The sequence below is a fragment of the Theropithecus gelada genome, chromosome 11 (assembly GCF_003255815.1).
Source record: "Theropithecus gelada isolate Dixy chromosome 11, Tgel_1.0, whole genome shotgun sequence".
In the NCBI taxonomy this organism is placed as follows: domain Eukaryota; kingdom Metazoa; phylum Chordata; class Mammalia; order Primates; family Cercopithecidae; genus Theropithecus; species Theropithecus gelada.
This window is the reverse complement of record NC_037679.1, coordinates 107,638,488-107,659,308: the sequence shown is the minus strand read 5'-3', so window position 1 is coordinate 107,659,308 and position 20,821 is coordinate 107,638,488. Positions and strand designations below refer to the sequence as shown.

Here is a 20,821-nt window from a genome sequence, read left to right as displayed (position 1 = left end):
TATGATATAGAAGGGAAGCATAAATTGTAAGAAGTGGTAGGCTAGTTGATTATGAAAGTCTCTTTCAGTTCTAGGGATTCTAGGAATCGCTACTCCTTTGGGGTCTTCTGCATTCTTGATTCCATTTGTGAAGCTACACAAGATCAGGGAATGACAGGCTTAAACATCCCAGGTAGTTCTGGAAGTGAGAAGTGATCCATGAGGATTTGGTTCATGCTGCATAAGCATCATTAGAATCACCAGAAGGATGTGCATCCTAGCAACCTTGTTGTTTAACCTAACATTACCTGGAAGAATCAAAGAAGACCTCCCAGTTTCAATGAATGAGAGGAGTTAGAAAAAAAAAAAAAAGAGTTTTTAAGCTGCCTCCTTTAGCATCCTCACTACAATTACAACATATTCCTTTTGCTTCTTAGCAGGGACATGTCTCACAAGCAACATCAGGCCCAAGGCTCCAGAGTAACATGTCATGTGAACACAGAGCTAATCATTATTGATTCCTTGGTCCATTATGGTAAAAAGACATTAATTGCCATCAGTGCAGTTGCACTAATGCAGTTGTAATGAGCATGCCTTTGGGAATTCCCAATGAAGGGACTGCTCATCAGATGATAGCAGCCAGAGGGGAAAAGGGTGGGCTAAGGTGAAGGTGTCCAGGAGGAAGACAGTTTCATTGGTCTGACTCTAGTTACCTCCAGAGTTTCCGCTAATCTATGCACAAGTGACCAGAGCACTCTGTGAGAAATGCCTCTCCCACCTTTTCCCATTCCTTAGTATTTTCTGTTCCCTATACACAGTGTAATAGCCCTGGTTTCCAGATGCATCCTGTCATATCAGATCCTTGCTTACTGTACTCATCTCACAACTCTTAGAAGTACGGGCAAGACCTTAGCAAGAGTTAAAGAGTATGTACATATCTCTGGGATAGAGGGAGACCCTAAGCTCCTACATGCCACCTTTCTTAGCAGAAAGTTGTCTTGGTACACTCTTACTTTCATTTCTTGTCTCTACCATCTCCAACCTTTAATCCACCTTTGTTTTTCAATAGCAATTGTTAGCACTTAATGAGACTCTACTATGCACCAGGCCACATGGTAAATGGTTAACCTAAGTTATCCCATTTAAGCCTTACAAACCTAATGAAGTAGGTCCCTTTATTATACTAGTTTTTGCCAATAGGGAAAAACGCTGAGGCTCAGAAAGGCTGAGTAATTTGCTCAATGTCATACCTATAGAGTGAACTTCAACCAAACACCTTTTTAAACATTTTTATTTTTAATTTTAAGTTCTGGGTACATGTGCAGGATGTGCAGGTTCACTTCATAGGTAAACTTGTGCCACAGTGATTTGCTGCACTTATCAACCCATCACCTAAATATTAAGCCCATCATACATTCGCTGTTTTTCCTGATGCTCTCCCTCTCCCCGTCTCGCTGCCTACAGACCCCAGTGCGTCTTGTTCCCCTCCCTGTATCTATGCGTTCACATTGTTCAGCTCCCACTTGTAAGTAAGAACATGCAGTGACCAAACATCTTTTATTTAAAATTTTTATATTACTTTTTCATATGATTCCTACTCTGTGAAAATTTGGATGACTCTATTGCATAATCAAATGGGAGTTCAAGGTATACCAAATTTGGTAATGGTATCTGTATTTCTATTTACTGGTCTGTCTTTAGCCAGCTTTCTCTATATATACCTAACTGCCTTGTTCGTGGTATATCCTCTTCATACTTTTAATCTTTGTTTTATTTCATCTTTACAGGTATCTGATCAACGTCACTTTTGAGGGGAGGAATCTGTCCTTCAGTGAAGATGGTTACCAGATGCACCCAAAACTGGTGATAATTCTTCTGAACAAGGAGAGGAAGTGGGAAAGGGTAGGACATGTCTTTGACAATTCTTGAGCAAAGTAGAGTAGAGATGTGAAATTTTGCAACACATGGAAGGAAAGTAGTCCTTTGGTTTTTGTCCCTAGACCTGTGGAGCAAAGGATCAATACCTTGATACACAGGAGAAGCCATTTCTCAAACTTGCATGTCCATTTACTTGCTGTTTTGGTTAATCAAGAGATTGTTTTCTTTATGTATTTCCATTTATTGTTGATAATTGCATTGCTGTCTGAATCATGACTTTGTTTTCGTGGGAGAGTATGTGTGTACAATATAACATAATTTGGTGACGAAACTGAATTAGTGGTATAGTTCAGGAGTTGTGTCCTAGAGAGCATCTGGGAAGCTTGTAAAGATGAAAATATGAGAAGAAATGTTTAGACTTACTGTGATTGAAGGATTCCCATGCAAGGCTCTGCTCAGAATTTCTCCCACTGACAGTTGATCACAGTGTTTGGAGTTCTACCATCAGAAATTAATTTCTGTGGGCACCAGACTGTCTAGGTCCAATTCCCAGCTCTATTTAGGATCTTAGACAAATCTCTTCACTAATCAGTGCCTCAGTTTTCTCATCCATAGAAGGGAAATAATAATAGTACCAACGGGTATAAGGATTAAGTATACGTAAAGTATTTAGAAAGGTGCCTGGTGCATAGTAAGCAAGCACTCAATTAGTATTACAATTTGTATTATTCCAGATTCCCAGTTGAATACAAATATTCCTGAGAGTAATGTCATTGCTGATTTTTCTCCAAGTATATTCTGCAGTACTCTTGTCTCTCGAGACATTTTGCTGAAAATAGTTTTACAGATACATAAGTTGGGAGATGCTAACTACTGTTTCTGACTCTAGGAGAGTCTTAGAACATACCAACCCTTGAAAGTTCAGAGATGTGTTATAGCAAAGAAATACCTTAACTTTTATTTAGAATGGAATTTCCTGAAATTATTCTACCCCAAGACCCCTTTGTTCATGATATTCATATTCTGTGAAAGCATGTTGGGAAACTAAGACAACTTCCACAGATTCCATGGGCCAATTGGCTGAGAATGTGCTTCAAAATGTTAGCATAGTTCTGCCTAGAATGGAAATCCAGCTATATATTTCTAGAGAGAGTTACCAGAAAATGAGGCCAGAGATAAACTTCTTGAAATTCACAACCTCATCACAGAGAGCCCTGGACAGCTAGTTATGTGAATGTGTGAACGCTCACCCAAGAAACGAGGCATGTGTGGCTCAGGCAGGAGAATCCAGAATCTAATTCTTCAAGTTGAAAGACCTCTATCTATCATGCATTTTCTCTTACCAGATAGGGCACAATTATAAGGCTTAAATTATGCCAGCTTTTTATTTAATCTTATTATTTTGAGACAGGGTCTCATTCTGTCAGTCAGACTAGTATGCAGTGGTGCTGTCATAGCTCACGCAACCTCAAAATCCTGAGCTCAACCTGTCCTCCCCCATCAGCCTCCCAAGTAGCTGGGACTACAGGCGTGCACCACCATGCCTGGCCAACTTTCAAATTTTTGGTAGAAATGAGGTCTCACTATGTTGCCCAGGCTGGTCTTGAACTTCTGGCTGCAAGTGATCCTTCTGCCTCAGCCTCCCAAAGTGCTGGAATTAGAGGTGCGTGCCACTGTGCCTGGCCTGCCTGATGTTCTTGATTAAAGTTGCCCTCCCTCCACCGAGTTATCATTTGTTCAGAAATGGATGTTCCCTGGGCTTCTGCTTTTCACTCCAATCAAGCTGCTTTCACTGCTGCTGTAGAGACGTCATAATTTAAGAAATGTTCTGGGCTCCTCGTGTATAACAGGCACTTCTGTCTGTCTCCAGAAGAGGAGTTATTAATAACTGAGGCTTCATAGGTAGCTCATAAGATGTACAGAGGGGGCAGCTTTTTTTTGCAGTAGGCTCACAATGACTGTCTCAAGCAGGAGGAGGCATCTCACAACTGCCTTTTCTTAAAGAGACACCACTCACCATCAGGTCATACTGACTCCTCTTCTTGAGTCCAGAATCTGAGGCCTGTGCCCCTCAGCCCTTTCTAGAACTAGACCCTCCTTCCTAGGATTTGGATCCCTTCCCTCACCAATTCTACTTTTATTCTAGCTCTTGAATTTATTCTTTACTTTATATATGATCCAGGAACTATGTGATAATTTTTTAAATGGGCCTCCTTGTCCCTGGCATCTGCCCTTACCCCTTCAGATTAGTCCAAAATATGGCTGCCGGAATGAGCTTCCTGAAGCACAACTCTGACTGTGATGTTCTTACTCTGCCCAAAGCCCACTTGAGCCTTCTGTGGTTTATGGATTGGGGCTAGACTTGATCTGTTCTTGCATTCAAGTCTCCCTTCCAAGCCTTTGTTCTCCTCCTCATGATTTCCTGTCTCACAATTAAGCTACCCTGGGCTTCTTCCTCTTCTGAGAATGTGCCTTTGTAGGTCCTGTCCCCTGTACATGTCATGATATTTCTTCCTAGAATGAATTATCCAATTATATAATCATAACCATCCTTTGATACCCAATTAAAATATTGCAGCTTCCTTTCCTCATCTTTGACTGAGATAAAATCTCACACTCCCTTGTCCCCTGTTGATTTTGTCCATGCATCTGAGGTAGCACCCATCACATCTGCCTCTTGTTCGAGTTGTCTATATGCACAGTTCCAAAGGGCAGAGGCTGTGTCTTTAGCTCAATTGTGTCCTCACAACAACCTGTAAGAGCATATTTCATAGAGCAGTTCAATAAGTATTTGTAGCATGTATGAAAATCATTACATAATAAAAGAATCCCAAAATCTACCATTAAGAATCCAAGTTTATGTTATTGCCCTTGATATGGTAGCTGTTGTTTCGTGGGGAAGGGGAGGAGAAAATCTTTGTGTAGATTGAATTTTTGTAGATCATACTTTACATGTACTAAAGGAAGTTGCTATTTAAAGAAATTCTGTGGTTAATCTTTTTGTAAGGCATTTTGAGAGGGGTTGAGAGAATAGAATGTTTTCATCTCAACTCAATTAAACCAGGGAACACTTTGGAAGATAGATGTATAGTGTTCATTGAGGTCATAGAGCCATGTAGCTCCCCGACTTGAAGGATCCTATTAGGGCTCACTTGTGGGCAGGGAGGATGGCAGGTATGGCTCCAGGGAATGGCAGGGTTGTGGTGAGATTGTTGGTCCTTCCACGATTATCCTCGTCCCCAGGATATCATCCTCAAGATGCCTAATGCTGCTTCAGATGGTCCCCTTGGTCCAGAGAGGATTTAGTGTCAGTGGACTCCAGAAAGGCAGGCACCAGGGTGAAGGTTCTACAGGGAGGAGCTGAACACTGGACAGATAAGCAGGGGAGGAATGTGGGTTTGTGGAAGAAATATGGGCTAGATAGGACTCTCAGACACTGGTCAGGCCACCAACTAGCTATGGGACCTGCTTTTTCCACTTTTCTACATTTTTCTTTCCTCATCTCTAAAATGATGGCATTGGACTAAGAAGACTTCTTGGGTCCTTTCTAGTGCTAACTTCTGGGACTGCAAAATCTCCTTGTAAATAAACAGCAGATTGGAATAGAAATTGGGTGAGGGAATGGAACACACAGGAACCTGAGCTTGTTTTGAAGGGCATAGCTCCTAGGGCATATTTGTCATTCCTGTCATTTAAGTAAATATTTCCCCAGAAAGGCCCTCCTAATGACCCGTGATGAGGTAGTCACCCAGTCACGCTGCCTAACAGTAGGTTTTAATTTTCCTCAATACACTCATTATCTGGCGTTCTGCTTACTTGCTTGCTTGTTTGTTTATTGCCTGCCTCTTCACACCAGGATGGATGCTTCCTGGGGGCAAGGACCTTGCTCACCTCTGTAATTCTGACCCTTCAGAAGAGTGCTTGCCTCCAGTGTCTGGACCACTCAAAAGATAATTGCTAAATAAATGAAGAATCCATATGCTTAGGAGAACTAGAATATTGACAAGCCATTTCACTTCTACCCCGAAAATCCCCCACTTAGACATAGAAGTTTATTGGAGACAGTACGGGAACAGGTAACTTCCCCACCTCTGGAGTGAGCACCCCAGTGCCAGGGAAGGACTTGGGGGAATCATCAGGGAGGCTCAACTCCCAGTGGAGTGATACATGCGTGACTGGCTTTTAACAAGGCATCTCGGGTCAAGGAAGATTAAGTTGTTGGTGTGAACCATGTGATAGGACTTCCAATGTTCCTTTAGTTTCCTAAAAGTAGTCCCAATGCTACAGTCTTACACATTTTGTTCCCTTGGGAAGACTTGAAGTCAACACAACATAGTCTATGGTTTTGGAAAGCAGAACTGAGTTCAGTTCTCCATGTTACCATTTATCAGCTAGTGACGGATACTACCTGAGTTTGGAACATAGGGTTTTACATAAGGCTGTTGTAAATATTCAAAGAGGTTTTATAGTCAAACACCAGTGAATAGTCACTGAAACAGTCACTATCCAACAAATGTCAATTGGTAGTCAATACCCTTCTTGTGTAATTTTTTAAGGTAATATTTGCACATGGTAAAAAACCAAATGGCACAAAAGAGTACCCAGTAAAAAGAAAGTCCTCTTCTCATCTATGACCCTTTGCTTCCCTCTCCAGAGCAATGCTGTTTCCAGTCCCTGGAATCCTCCCCAGAGCAATTGTTGTTGCCAAAAATACTCCAGACATTTACAGATTTGATATATTTACCCAACTACTTTAATAAAAAATGAACAGTATCTGCTCTTGTGAACCTTTAATGGGATCCTTTGTAAGGAACCTCTAGAAGGCTTAGGGGGTTAGAATAGTAAAGAGATCTCTGGATCAGAATTTGATTCACAGAAAGCCAAGAACATCTCTCTGGTATGTAGGAATGTGGAGAAGGACATGTAAAAAGAAATATTTTACACACACACATGCATGCAGACATAGCGTGGTGAGTTGGAAAGGGTAGACAATGGTGAAAAAAAAAATCATTGTGTGCAGACTGGGCTCATTTGTGAGGCTCCTAAGTGGGGGACAGCTGCATAAACTTGCTTTAAAAATAGTCTGGCACAGAGATGCAGTTCCAACAAGCTTTAAGGCTTCTGTCTCTATCAGAGTCTCTCATGATTTGCTTCATTGCTACTGCTCTCTGCTTCCATTTAATAGTTCCTAAAATGGGGATAATAAAAATGAAATGCAGTGGGGGTGTGCTCTGAGTAATGACATCAAGAAATGATGATGGTGCATTTTTAGGCTGTAAGATGTAAACAGACCTTAAAGGGACTGTCTGGGTCAGAATTAAAGGAGAATATGTAAGATTTGCATCTCTGCTTATCTTTTCCAGAAAGAGACAAGAGGGTGTTTTATAAGCCCACTCCCTCTTCCCTGCCTTCACCTACCAGAAACACCCCCTCCTTATGTATATTAAAAACATTTTCAGTTTGTGTAAATCATTCTGTGGACTCCCCAAACCTGTTTCCATCTATGGCTTTCAACACTGAGATGTCACAGCCACATCCACCAGTAAAGCAGAGACTAGAAATGGAAGTGCTTGGCACACAGTGTTGGACCGACCCATGATAGTACTCAGGAATTAATGGATGGATCAATGGGAGGGAAGGAGAGCAACCAAACTGAGGAAAGGGAGACTCACCCCCGAAGAACTGAAGCAACAACAACATAGTAAGACAAAATGCTCTGCCAGTATCTGCATCCTGGAATAAATAAGACAGGCTAAGGTGTGTCTGTGTCTCTGGTGACCGACCTCTTGTCCAGGAGGTAGCACCAACTCCAGGGCGTGGGGGCTCTGTGATCCTAGCCCCTAAGGACTATGGTGATCTTAGTCCACAGTGATCAAATCAGTGTTTATACAATAGAGGTCAATCACTACCTCTATTGATGTTACTTGAAAGCTTTTGACTGACAAAATAAAACAGTCCCTCCATCCCCCCCGCTCATGCACATTCACTCACTCAGAACAAACTGGCAGGAACCACATCTGTGTGCCTCTCCACTATACCTCTGTGCCTAGCATAGTGTGAGACATCACTGAGCAGGCCAGTAAATGCGGTGTTGGTGACTGCCCGGGCACAGCTGGACAGACTGTGTTCTACCTCCCAGCCTCAGAGGAGAGGCTAGGAGACACTCATGCTCTCTCCAGGCTCTACAGAGGGCATCTAAGGGGGTGAAACAGGAGCTCCTCATGGCAAGGGTGTTTGTTCAGGATCTCCTGATATCACCATTTGACAACATGCTATTTTTACTGACTTTGAACTGAGTACTAATACGCATCATTAGATTAAGGGATTAGAAGACAGGATCTATGGAGAAAGGCTATGGGAATTGGGGTTATTAAGGGAAAGAAAAACAAGGCAATGAGGTGATGACTTATTCTCTTTAAATGTATGAAGAATTATTGTAGCAAGTGTGGAGATCAGCTCTTCACTTTCTCCTCTGAGACAGAACCAGAGTGAGTGGGCTTAAGATCAAGCAGAGAGGGTTTATATTAGCTATAGGGAGAATTCCTTAATAGAGAAGTGTTGAGTACTGGAACTGTTAACAACATCAGGGGATGACTTTGAAAGTCCTCAAAATTGCATATGTCCTTGTCTCTCTGTAATGTACAGTCCTGTGCAAGCAACAATGCATGAACTAAATGGCTTATCCTCCCTATCTCCCCACCTCCCCTCCCTCCCCTCCCCACCTCCTTCCCCTCCCTTCTTTTTTCCTTCCCCTTCTTTCTCTTTCCTTCTCCTTCTTCATTCCTTCTTTCCTTCTCACACATAACTATGAGCCAAGGGCTTATACCTACCATGAGCCAAGGGCTGCCCCCACAAATTTGTATCGTAGCTTTCCTGGTGGCTTGGAAAAACAAACCAAGTACATTGCAATAAAAAAGGTGCTTGTTGTGACATTTAACATTTCTATAAACTAAGGTGATTTTTAAATCTTACTATTTGATACAGTCTAACATTGGGTTGATGTTTCATGTTGCTTAGTAAGTAAAGACTCCGCTAATGTGTATTTTACTTATGACGATGACACGGGGCCACTGGATTACATATTTTGTTGTGTTTTTCTGAGGTGTGATTAGTGCAGACCCTCACATCCAGATGTTTCCTTGTTCACTGAGCTCCAAGAGCCCTGGCCCATCCTGTTTGCCTACACCATTCTCCAGGGTTCCAGAAAGAGATTATAGGGGGCAGTCATGGAGAGGAGAAGGTAGAGGTATGCTGTTAATCCCTAAAGTCTCAACACTGCTGTAGGCTCAGTCCACAATGTCAAGCTGCTACTCCCATGCACATTCATGAAATAATTCAAAGAGAAGACCGGGGTGTATTGAGGGAATAGACTGGAATGTCATTTCAGAAAGGCTGGTTGTCTTCCAGTGCTTGTCATCAGTCACTGAATGAAAAGGATAAAAGAACAAGATAACCTTGGTTGACTGTACTTTTGAAACCTGTACATGCTGATGGAGAGAGAAAGCAGAACTGAACTCAGAGACTGAAGAAGTGCTGGCCTAACCTTGGCTTAAGGAAAAACAGTGAAAAGGAAAGTGTCCCCAAAGCCAAAAGATAGCTTTCATCCATCTCGTTTAAATGTTATTGAGATTTTTATTTCATGACAGTTACCTGTGGTTGGTCCCTGAGTCCTCTAAACTATTTGTTCTAATTTTTATGTTATAATGTTTTTCCAGTACTGATGTTGAAGAAGAAAGAGTGGTAGAGAGATGAGAAAATTCTATGTTTATATCGAATTTAAAAACAACATTTACGATTTTCTTATTATGTAGGTAATTAATGTTTATTAAAGACATTTAAGGGGATAAAATACAATTTACCCATATCTGCACCTACAAAGAACTAGCAGTTATATTTTAAAATTTCTTTCCAGTGCTTTTTTTCTGTGCATTCTGTGTGTACACTATAATACAACACAGGATAATACAACAGAATTGGGATCTTAATGTATGGATAATTTGCAATCTACTTTTTTCTCTTCCTAGGATATTGTGGACATGTTCCCTTTTTATTAAATGTTTTTCAAAAGCATGAAACTTAATGCTTAATATTACACTGGAAGAATATAATATGCTTCTTCAAACTGGTTCCCTATGATTAGACATTCATATGCATGTTAAATAGAAACTCTGGTTCTCATATGAAAATAATTTCAGAGTTGGTGGTCTAACTTTGATGCCATAAGATTGCTTTTTAAGGTGAGAAGATTTGGCCCCTTTGTTTCTTATCCAATGTCCCCTAAATGTTAAAAATGAAAACCCTTAATTTGGGAATTGGTTGGTTTATGTCAATTCAGCAACAACCAGGGGAAACATGCGGTCTGGTGGAAGGCTCTCCTTTATTTTGGGTCTGCTAGGAGTCCCAGAGGGTTTTCTCTTTTTGATCATCTCATACAGTGCACTGCCATCTGACTTTGCTGAGATGTGTATTTCTTGTCCCTGGTGGTGATATCACAGAGAATGGGGTTGTCCATGTGTTCCATGTCCGTCTGCATTTTTCATCATATTTGTTTCATTTTCTTGAAAGTTGAAGGCTTGTAAAATTCAGGCTCACGTTCCAAGGAGTCATATGACTCCTGCTCTGTATGAGACCCTTTCCAGTGCTGTTTCTATTCTCTGGTTCACACATGACCCAGAAGGGAGAGAGCAATGCCCTTCTTTCACCAGTAGGGATAGAACATGCCTCACTTGCTGTTATAGCAGTATACTATAAAAATACATTGACATATTTTTCGCCAAGCCAGCTACTTTGTGCCTACATTAATAGCATATTGACTTTAGCTAAGACTTGAAGTTTGGCATTAAAGTTACAATATCTGATTGTCCTTCATATGCAAGCATGCCTTTATTGATGTAGCACCCGAAGATCTTATGCATTGAGTTTTTCCTACAGTGATGATGGATTTGTTCCAGCCATGCACAGTCTCTATCTCCACAATACCTATTTATGAGAGCTGGCCAGAAACAGGGTAGAAATAATTCATGTATACAGGAAGAGAAGCTCTGACCTTGGCATGTTAACTCTGCCAAGCAGCCTGTGGTACAAACATTTTAAAGGAAGTATTGGCCAACAAAAAAAATAATAAAATTTTAAAATAATAAAAGCTATTAATAAAAGCCATGAACATAAATTTCCCACAGCAGCCATAGCATTCAGATTGTTCGGGGTGATTTTATAATTTTCTCTATTAGGGTTATTTCTGCTCATAATTTGGTGAACCTTTTAGTTTATTCTGACAGCGATGTCTTAAGGTGGTTTGCTTAGGAGCTTTCCTACTTTCCTTCCACCCTCCCTCTCTGTCCTGCGGCCAGGTGTCCTTCACTGTCATATAGGTGGTCCATTGCTGGTTTTACAGGCGTTCCAGGTCTTAGTTCTGTCAGCTAACTGTTCTGAAGGTTTAAACTTAAAGCAAATCTGTGCCAGGGGAATGGTGAGAAAGAAAGTATGACCATAGAAGGCAGTCATTGGGGAGGGAGTGATAGACCTCGAGGGAAAAGAAGTCTATGCCCTGTTCTCCAGGTGCACACCACATTCCTGCTCACACCAAACTTGTGGTGGGTGCCTTTCCATGTTTTTCTAGCCCAAGCGTTTGCTGTCAGATATCTTCTGAGGTCATCATCTTTGGCTCTTCCTGAAATAATATGTACTAGTTTTTCTTCATCCATCCCATAGGAAAGGAAGTTTGCTGGCAAAGGAACATAATATTCCCTTTGAGGTAAAATTTGTAGTGGATATTTAAGGCACCTCAGCATTCTCTTTCTAGAAAAGTGAACACAAAATTCCATTTTCCCTATAGTGTCTGAGAAACACATATAAATGATCAGACAGTCTAGCCTGGAATTAAGGGACATTAGGAAGATTTGGCCATGAATACATCTGACTTTTATGTAACACTTTATTAGCAATGCTATTAATGGACAAATTTAGCATATATGATCCCATTTTGATTCCTATTAAAATGTTGAGAAATACTTGTACATGTAAGTAAATTGAGGATCAGAGAGGTCACATGATTTTCCCAGTCACACAGCTAAGGAGTGGCAGAGCTGGGTGTAGACATTTACGTCCAGCTCCATTTGTGTCCAGTGTGCTTTTTGCCTCAACACATGGAATATAAGAGTACAACTAGACTAATGGGATCCAAATGTAGCAATGTCAATGGGGATAAATTCATAGACGAGAGGACAAGTCACACTATGGAAACATGCAGACCCTGCTACTTGAGTTTTAAAACTACGTGTTAAGAAATGGTCCAGCATCTGGTGTGGAGCTGGAGGTGTGGAGGCTGGTTAGCCCAGACTGTGACTGGCTATTTCAGTGTAACATTTTTCTGTGATTAGCAAAAATAGAAGGCAGAAAGGAAGGAAAGGAGAGAGGGAAAGAAAGATAAAGGGGGGAGAAAGCTTTCTTGTATCTTTCTATACTTATAATTCCTAACTGTTATCACACACACACACACATACACACACACACACACACACACACACCCTCTCTCTTCAGTTAGGAACACAGAACCTATCTCCTCAAACTGTGAGGAAAGAACACGTTTCTTTGAATTACAAAAGCCATAACAACCTGCAGAAGCAGCTGTCTAGGTCCTCATTGCATGGAAGGGATTTTCGAGGAAACAGTCAGCTTCTGAATTAAAAGCTCTTGTAAAATCTACCATCATGGCAGTGGCACTGTATCCCTGCAGCCCCATTGATCAGACATCTGTTGGAGGTGCAGAGAAATGTCAAAACACTGAGGGGAATTTAAAATAGCTGACCTACAAAAACAGCTCTTAAATCTTAGTAGGACAGTGACATGAAAATTTAACTGCTTTATTTGAAACACAAGCAACCAAATATTTTATGAACTCAACTAGCTAAGGGAGAGGAGTTTTGAGATCTTACATAAAATAAGATAAATTAAACTTGATTAAGTTAAAAATACATGTATAAGAAAGAAAAAGTAGGAACAAAATTCAACAATAAGAACATTGATCTTCAAATTCATCATTGCTATGTCAGTGTTTCCTCATGTGGCTGTGAATTTCAACTGTAGTATATGAGTTAACTCAGGAGAGATGAGTATTTTTTGTTTAAATAATCATCTATTTTTAGAGTTATCTTCTACTTTTGGCAAGTGGCACAACTTAACGTTTATCGTAATGATATGAAATTTTTTAATACATATATTCTTGAAGATTATTTCAAAAATTAGTATAGGTGGTGTACAGATGTGGCAAAATTGTTACAGTACTACTTGAATGAATGAAATTTGGGAAACATTTCCACAGGGCAAAGTGTTCTTCTCCCCCACCCCAGCCCCAAAATCATGGTGTTTGAGGTTGACCCACCTTCCCTTCCTTTTCCCTCCTCACCTCTCTGCATTCAGCCTCCATGCCCCATAATTGCCACTAACTATTCTCCAACACCTCTTGTGCTTTTATGCCTTAAGCCCTGGCTTATGCTATTCTCTTGACCTTGGATTCTTGAACTTGTCTTTTGACACACAGTTTAAAAACCAAGAAGCACCATATTTTGGTTACCTCTGCCCAGTGCAGTGATTAATCCAAATAAATTTAAATAGATGTCGTTCCCCTTTTCTGTGCCTTTGTTTCTTCATCTGTAAAACGGGGATTATAATAGCACCTACCTCAAACTGTAAAGTTTTAATTTTGTTAAAACTAAAATTATAATTCATGTAAAATTCTTAGCACAATATCTGACATGTAGCAAGTGTACTCCCATGTTCACTATCATTTTACTTGAACACGTTTTGAACCAATGATAATACAAATAAAATTAGATTCTAGAAAACAGGAAAATGGAAAAATTGACCATACTTAACTACACAAAGACACACACAAACTACTTGGGTTTTGGTGTTAGTCACTAACAGGAAGAAACTAGAAAACAGTGTATAAATGTTTGATGTTATAAATTGGAAATGAGCAAGCTTTTTGCCTTCATTCTAAAATGCCTTTTTGCACAGAGATTTTTAAAACGTGAGTCTTAATTAATAATAAAATACTGACAAAGTCTACAGCATAGCACAGCAGCCCATGCTGGGCCTGTCACTCAGAAATCAGGTGACTAGAAACCCCTCAGTTTTGATTTAGCACATTGTGGATTCTCAGTAACCATTAAATTACAACCAAAACACATTAAGCAATAATCACAGTTTATGAAACCTTGTAGTGTGTCCTTGTGCTATTTGATCTACTCGGGTTTTGTTTCACTGTAATAAACCACCACGTTGTGGTTGATCTTAAAGAATTGCCAATTTTCCCTTTATGTCTTCCTCATTCTGCAGCAGATAGATTGGCTCATAACCATTAAAAAAATTCCTTCCACAAGGGAAAGTGGTTTAATGTCAAAAAACATGCCCATAGTCATGGTTAGTCATGGTTGAACATAAAGGGGATGGTGGTGAAATGGTAGGTGGGGGGAGTGGTGAATGGTCTTAACAATAGATACCTGAATAGCATTTCACAGTTTACATCAGAGGTTCTCAAAGTGTGGCCCCTGGACCAACAGCATCAGCATCACTGGGGAACTTATGAGAAGTACAGATTCTCAGCTTCTACACCAGAAACTCTAAGGACGAGGCCCAGTAATCTGAGTTTTGACCTATAAAACATAGGGGCCGCTGATCACAGACATTTCCTTTTCACAAGGAGAAGTATCTGCTTAATAGATATTTAAGGCTGCCACTCTGTCATTGTTCTCTGTTCTCATTTTATTTTCCAGCCATTAATTTTATAATAAAACTGAATCTTTATCCTTTCATAAAGTGGAGGACAGAGCCAGTAGCCAAGTAAGAAAAAGTTAAGGCCTGTCCCACTCACTCCAGAAGATTCTGAATTACCTGATATCTTCACGTAGTTGCTAAAGACATTCCCTGACACGAGGCTGATTGGGTTTATGCATTTGGTGAATATTTTCCCAAGCCCCTACTAAGGGCTGGGCACTATTCTAGGTGCCGGGGAAACAGTATTGAACAAGACCAACAAGTTCCCTTCCTCAAGGATCCTGTGTCTGGGTGAGTGGGGCCAGACAGCAAACATAAACAAATCAATAAATATGATCATTTCAGATGGTGCTATATACCCTTAAGGTGGTAAGACAGGGTGCAGTGGCTCTCAGCCACTTAGTGCCAGTCTCAAAGGGGCTTTTGATGGATTGATCATTTTAAATAAGTTGCTAGTTAAATTTCTTCAGAGTATGTTCAGCAGCTGTCGTAAGAAGTTTCACTAGCAACTTATTTAAAGTAAGAACTTTCCAAATTGTGTCCACAAATCCTCTGCCTAAATTGTGTACAGATTCTGTGTTGAGGCTACAGGCCCACTTCCAGGCCACAGGAGAAATGTGAGTAGTATTTTATCTTCCTTTTTTTTTTTTCTCGCTGCTAGATTTTAGAGAATGGGTATGGATTTTTATAATGTCACATCAGGCTATCAACATTACAATATTTATGTTTGATTTTTTCAAAAAAATCAAGAAGTATTAACCTTCATTGTTTAATAAGAACTGCATTTAGTGAGTTACCTACTCTAGCCTACTGTTCTAAGTGAGCACGGCATCTTTTGGCTTTCTTTCACAGCTATTATGGAAATTATTTCACTTCCTTGTCTCCAGTTGACCCTGTAGCATCCAATGTGACACAACATGGGACCTGGTGAGGGTGTATAGGAAAGGTCATAAACTGGCAGGCAACAGACTACTTTTGGGCCATCGACATGTTCTATATTGCCTAAAAGGTATATTTAAAGATTAAATTGGTTTCTAAAATTTAAAAATTCAGATTCCCATAGAACTCCAGATTCTAGATTTCCTGAAAAATCAGATGATGGGCAACACTGAGTTCACATTCTTCTGGGCCCCCTTTGGATGGAATGCATGCTGTCAGTTCATCTCAGCCCCCTGCAAGTGTCTCACCCCTTTTATTAATTATCTACCTAGCCCCTGCAGACACTGGAGTCTGCACCTCCCAGAACATGGATGAGTTCAAAAAAGAGTTATTCCCTGCTTAAAATCTAAAATAGATACCTTAGAAATGGGTAGATTTAGAATTAAGGGATTGGGCATTTATGGAGCTGACACAGCCTTTTGATTGCTCCTGCAGTTTACCTTGGAGTCTCTAGGGGGCAGCTGTGAATTCTGAGCACTGCCTTGGAAATGCAAGCACACTGAGCAATTCCAGTTCTGTGTTGCTCGGAATCTCCAGATGCACCCTGGAAGTGTAGAAGGCAAAAGGCACTACTTGTCTGAAGGGTTTTCTGTTTGTCAGACAATGAAATACAGAAATATCGACTTTTAATGCATTAAAAGGCTTTAGGCACATGAGGAGCGTGCATTTGTCTTTTTTCTTGGCAGAGTAACAAATAATCCTAATTGAAGGAATAACCGGAAAGGCTTCATAGGCATGAGCTTTGCAGGGAATTTGAGTGATCCAAAGGCATTTACCTAGCAAAGAAAGGAAGACTTCAACGGAGAAAAGTTCAGCAGGAGGACTAGGAGAATGAAGGAAAGGGGCTAGGTAAATGAAACAGATGTGAATATAGGAAAAACTGAAATTAGAAATGAAGGCAGGGACAGAATGTTGCATCTTAAATGTAAGAATGGAAAACTGACCGCAATTAAAAACTGAGTGACACAGTCCAAGTGTAGAGAGAAAGCATGATGATTTTAAGTCATGCTATACTAATTAAACTATGGAGAGAGAGAGAGGAGGAAAAGCAGAGTCAAGAAAAGATAAGGTTGAAGTTGTCAAGGCAGAAGAGCCATACTCATGAGGCTCTGAAAAGTCAGGCTAGAAGCAAAGGGAAGTTAATGATGACAATAATTACACATGTATCTTTATATTGTGTGAGTGCTAAATAAGGATGTAAAGGAAGTGCTTAGTCTGTTTTTGCCCTGAACACATGGTTATTTTAGATTTCAGATCCCTTCACCCCATCCCAGAAGTTAGAAACACTTCGTCTCAGAATGGAATTTCCTAATATTCATAGAACAACATTGACCATATAGTATTTTTCTTCTCTAAAGCTCTAATGAACCTCTTCTTCTCTGATCCCCAATGGTGTTTCTGCTTTTCATGTGAAAACAGAATCTCAAAGCCCACGAGAAGGAGGCATTGCTTTTGCTGCCTGTATCCAGAGTTAGCACTTTTATCAATCAGTTAGCTTCAGTTCAATTCAACAAACCTAAACTGAAGGGCTTCTCTACGAATGACTCTGTGCTGGGTGCTAAGAGGAAAATAAGACACCCTGGTCTCAAGAAATGTGCCCTTTTAACAGAGGGGATAAGAAAATTACACAGGCATGATGCAGGGAAGAGTGCGATGTGATAGGCAGCCACTAAGATGACCCCCAAAGGCTGGTACTTCATGTTATTCATGCCCGTGTGTGGTCCTCTCCCCCAGTTATGGGCTAAATTTAGCAACCTGATTATTAGGAATAGAATAGTAAAGTGACGAGATGTCAGTTTTGAGATGTGCACATGAAAGGGCTAGCTTCTGTATTGGGGCCCTCTCTCGTGTCCCTTGCTCTAAAGGAAGCTAGCCACCTCGCTGTGAGCAACCCTGCCCAAGTGGCAAGGAACTGATGTCCCTGACCAGCAGCCGATGAGGACTGAGGCCTACTCACTGCCATACAGCCTTGTATAAAACCCTGAGCCACAGGATCCCAGCTAAAGCGTGTCTGAATTCCTGACCCACAGAAACTGTGGAATAATCAATATTTGTGCTTTATACCACTAAGTTGTATGATAACCTTTTACACAGCAATAGATAACTAATAAATGATAAGGCAAAGGGGCTTATAAAAAGAAATTACATATCTGGTTAAGGATTTTGAGAAGAACATGATTTTACTGATGGGCTTTAAATAATAGGGAGAGTTTTAGAGGTGAGTAATATTGAAACTGAGGATGACATTTCAGGCAGAGGGAGTAACAGGTGAAGTATAATATTTGTTTATTGAATAATAGTTTTTTTAAAAAAGTTGTCCAGATGATAGGTACAAATAAGGGGGTAGAGAGACATCTTTAAGGAAAGATTGAGCTTAAAGAGCGTTAGAAGCAAAGATGGTTTGAATTAACTCAAGAAGCAATCGGAAGCCATGAAATGCTTGTGAGTGGGAGAGTGATGTGATTATGACTTCTCTTCAGAAAATTCATCCAGCAGCTGTGATGGGCTGTAGGAACTTAGGTGCCTGCAGGAATGCCGCAGCCATCTAGGGCCTGAATGAATGTGGACAATCATGGAGCAGAGGTGGCTGCGAGAGTGATGGCAGAGGTGGGATAAATCTGTAACCTACTGGGGAAGATGAGACAATGACTATTGAAGAATTGAACTTCAGGAAATGGGATTTTTATGGGACACTGGGACATCAAAACAAGGAACAAAATTAGTGACGGGGAAGCAGTTTCACGGGTTCAATTTTAGGGTTTCTAATTCTGAGTTACTGTTGAGTCAGGAGGGAAGTAGAAATGTCAATTTGTGGTTCTGGTGTGAAGATACCACAAAGAATGCAGACTGAGGGATGTTCTCCACAGAGGGGATAACTGAAGGACAGTGAGAAGATGAGTTTCTAAAGAGAGCAGAAGGAGAGGGAAGAGGACCAAGGACATGGGCTATAGGACATGCCTCTGGGTGGGTGCAGGCTGAGAGGAGAGAGCAGAATCAGCAAAGGAAAGGGAGAAGTAGTCATCACCCAAGAGGCTGGTAGAGCCAGGAGAGCATGACGGCAAGGTGAGGGCAGGTGACTTTAAGGAGGAGAGGAGGGGATGTAGCCTGACTTCTCAGTGGTTCTTATTCGTGCGTCATTGGGAAGAAATGCCTTGCAAGACCCTGCCCAATCAAAAACAGACCATGCCAGGCAATCACAGAACAATGTGGCTCTGTTCTTTTACTCATTGTTTAAAACTCAGGTATTAGGATTTTTGTTGACAATTTAAGGAATGGGTGGATACAAATATTTTTACCCAAGTATAAGTTCTTATTGTTCGTCAGTGATGGACCTCTGCTCTTCAAAATCTATATTTTTTTTCTCCAGCTGAATTATTGGCCACTTAAAAGACTATCCTTAAGTGTGAGATCCTAAAGAAGAAAAATACCTTAAACTGTGGTCTTAAATGTATTCCATCTCATTATGAGGATCTCTTTTTCAGAACCTGAGGAATCCTGTTTCATTTTCTCTTTTATGTAACAGTATTTTGTTATTTGTGTCTGATGTCAAAAGTATAGCGATCATTCATTAAGGAAAAGTTAATTAAATAGAGAAAGGCATGAAGAAAATAAAATCCAACCCAAATTCAACCTCCCATAGATAATTTGTTTATATTTTGATTTATATCATTTTAGTCCTTTTACCTTTATATTACAAATGTGTGGGGTTTTGTTTGTTTGTTTGTTTGTTTGTTTGTTTTTAGATGGAGTTTTGCTCTTGTTGCCCAGGCTGGAGTGCGATGGCGCAATCTTGGCTCACCGCAACCTCTGCCTCCCGGGTTCAAGCAATTCTCCTGCCTCAGCCTCCCGAGTAGCTGGGGAATTACAGGCATGTACCACCATGCCCAGCTACTTTTGTATTTTTAGTGGAGACAGGGTTTCTCCATGTTGGTCAGGCTGGTCTCAAACTCCCGACCTCAGGTGATCTGATTGCCTTGGCCTCCCAAAGGGCCAGGATTACAGGTGTGAGTCACTGAGTTCGGCCTATAAAAGTGTTTTATAAAAAAGTGGGAATATTTTTATAAAATTGAGATAGTATTATACATCCTTGTTTTATAATCTATAATCACAGTATGCTGTGAATGATGTCATAAATATATTAAATCATATAAAATAACTGACCATTTATCTACTATTAAAATATATGAAATATCTAATCTCTGTACATTATCTATTTAGATTCATGTATTTATCACATGATTTTTACATTTCTGCCCCTCTGTACTCCCCTCTTCCCTGCCCCCCAACACAAGGGACAAATCTTGGTCATGGCTTATTGTTCTGAACGTGTTGTATTGATAGCAGGAAGATCTGGCATTTGTTGGCTTTGCTTCTGCATCGCTCACTTTTCAGTGAACTACTGAAGAGCACACCAACAGGTGTCAGGGAATACCAGAACACTTGCCTGTGTTGGCTCTTCCCATATCACTAACATGAACTCTGCTCCTTCTCTAAGCAAGCACTGCCCTCCTGGGACTGCCGTTGCAGCTGCAAATCTGTCTCCTGGTGCTTTCTCTTAAATGCCTTTTTAAACATGCTTAATAATAGATGAGTACCTGGGCCCTTCTTCATGAAGGGTAGCTCAAGCAGCTTTTAGAACATGGAAAAGCTATTTGGCCCTTAAAAGCTGATTCTTGGAACATCCTCAATTCCCCAGGACACCGTTTAGTAACCATGTGCTCCAAGACAGCAAGTGGTTTTCCTAGTGGGTTTTGTTGCTCGACTTCCTCTTCCCTTACTTTTTCAATCCTGGACACAACTTTTATTGACTCTTTGTAGCCAGTCAGCTGACTGGCAGCAAAGCATCTCCCAGGCCCCTCTCCTGCTCTCCTTCTCTACTCTGGCAATCCCCTGCTGTGTGACTCAAGCAGGACATCTATACTTGACTTGGTGTGACTGATCCATTTTCTGAGTCCTACTATCCCAGAAAGAAGTAAGTTCCTTCCTCTTGGATTATCGTGTCTTGGCTTTGCCATCCATCTGGTGGGTGACCTTGGACGAGTCACAAAATGTCCCTGGGCTTCGGTTTCCATTCATATCTATAAAACAAGAGGGTTGGATTAAATTCTTATGGTCCATCTAGTTCAAACCATCTGTAGTTTTAAGTACAGGTTTAGATTTTCCAGTGTTCTATGGCATATTTTTAGTGACATCTATTTATTCATTAGTTATAAGAATAGCTTATTTTTAGAACTTCATTTCTTAGATC

At 40.6% G+C, this 20,821-nt stretch overlaps 1 protein-coding gene across 1 annotated transcript in view; it reads left to right on the top strand.

Moving 5' to 3' along the window:
• The window catches only part of GRIN2B (glutamate ionotropic receptor NMDA type subunit 2B), a 417,190-nt gene that overhangs the window by 301,236 nt on the left and 95,133 nt on the right, over positions 1-20,821 (top strand). Inside the window, exon 4 of the mRNA XM_025402402.1 lies at positions 1,767-1,881. Coding sequence (XP_025258187.1) covers positions 1,767-1,881 — 115 coding nt within the window. The remainder of the gene's footprint in view (positions 1-1,766; positions 1,882-20,821) is intronic.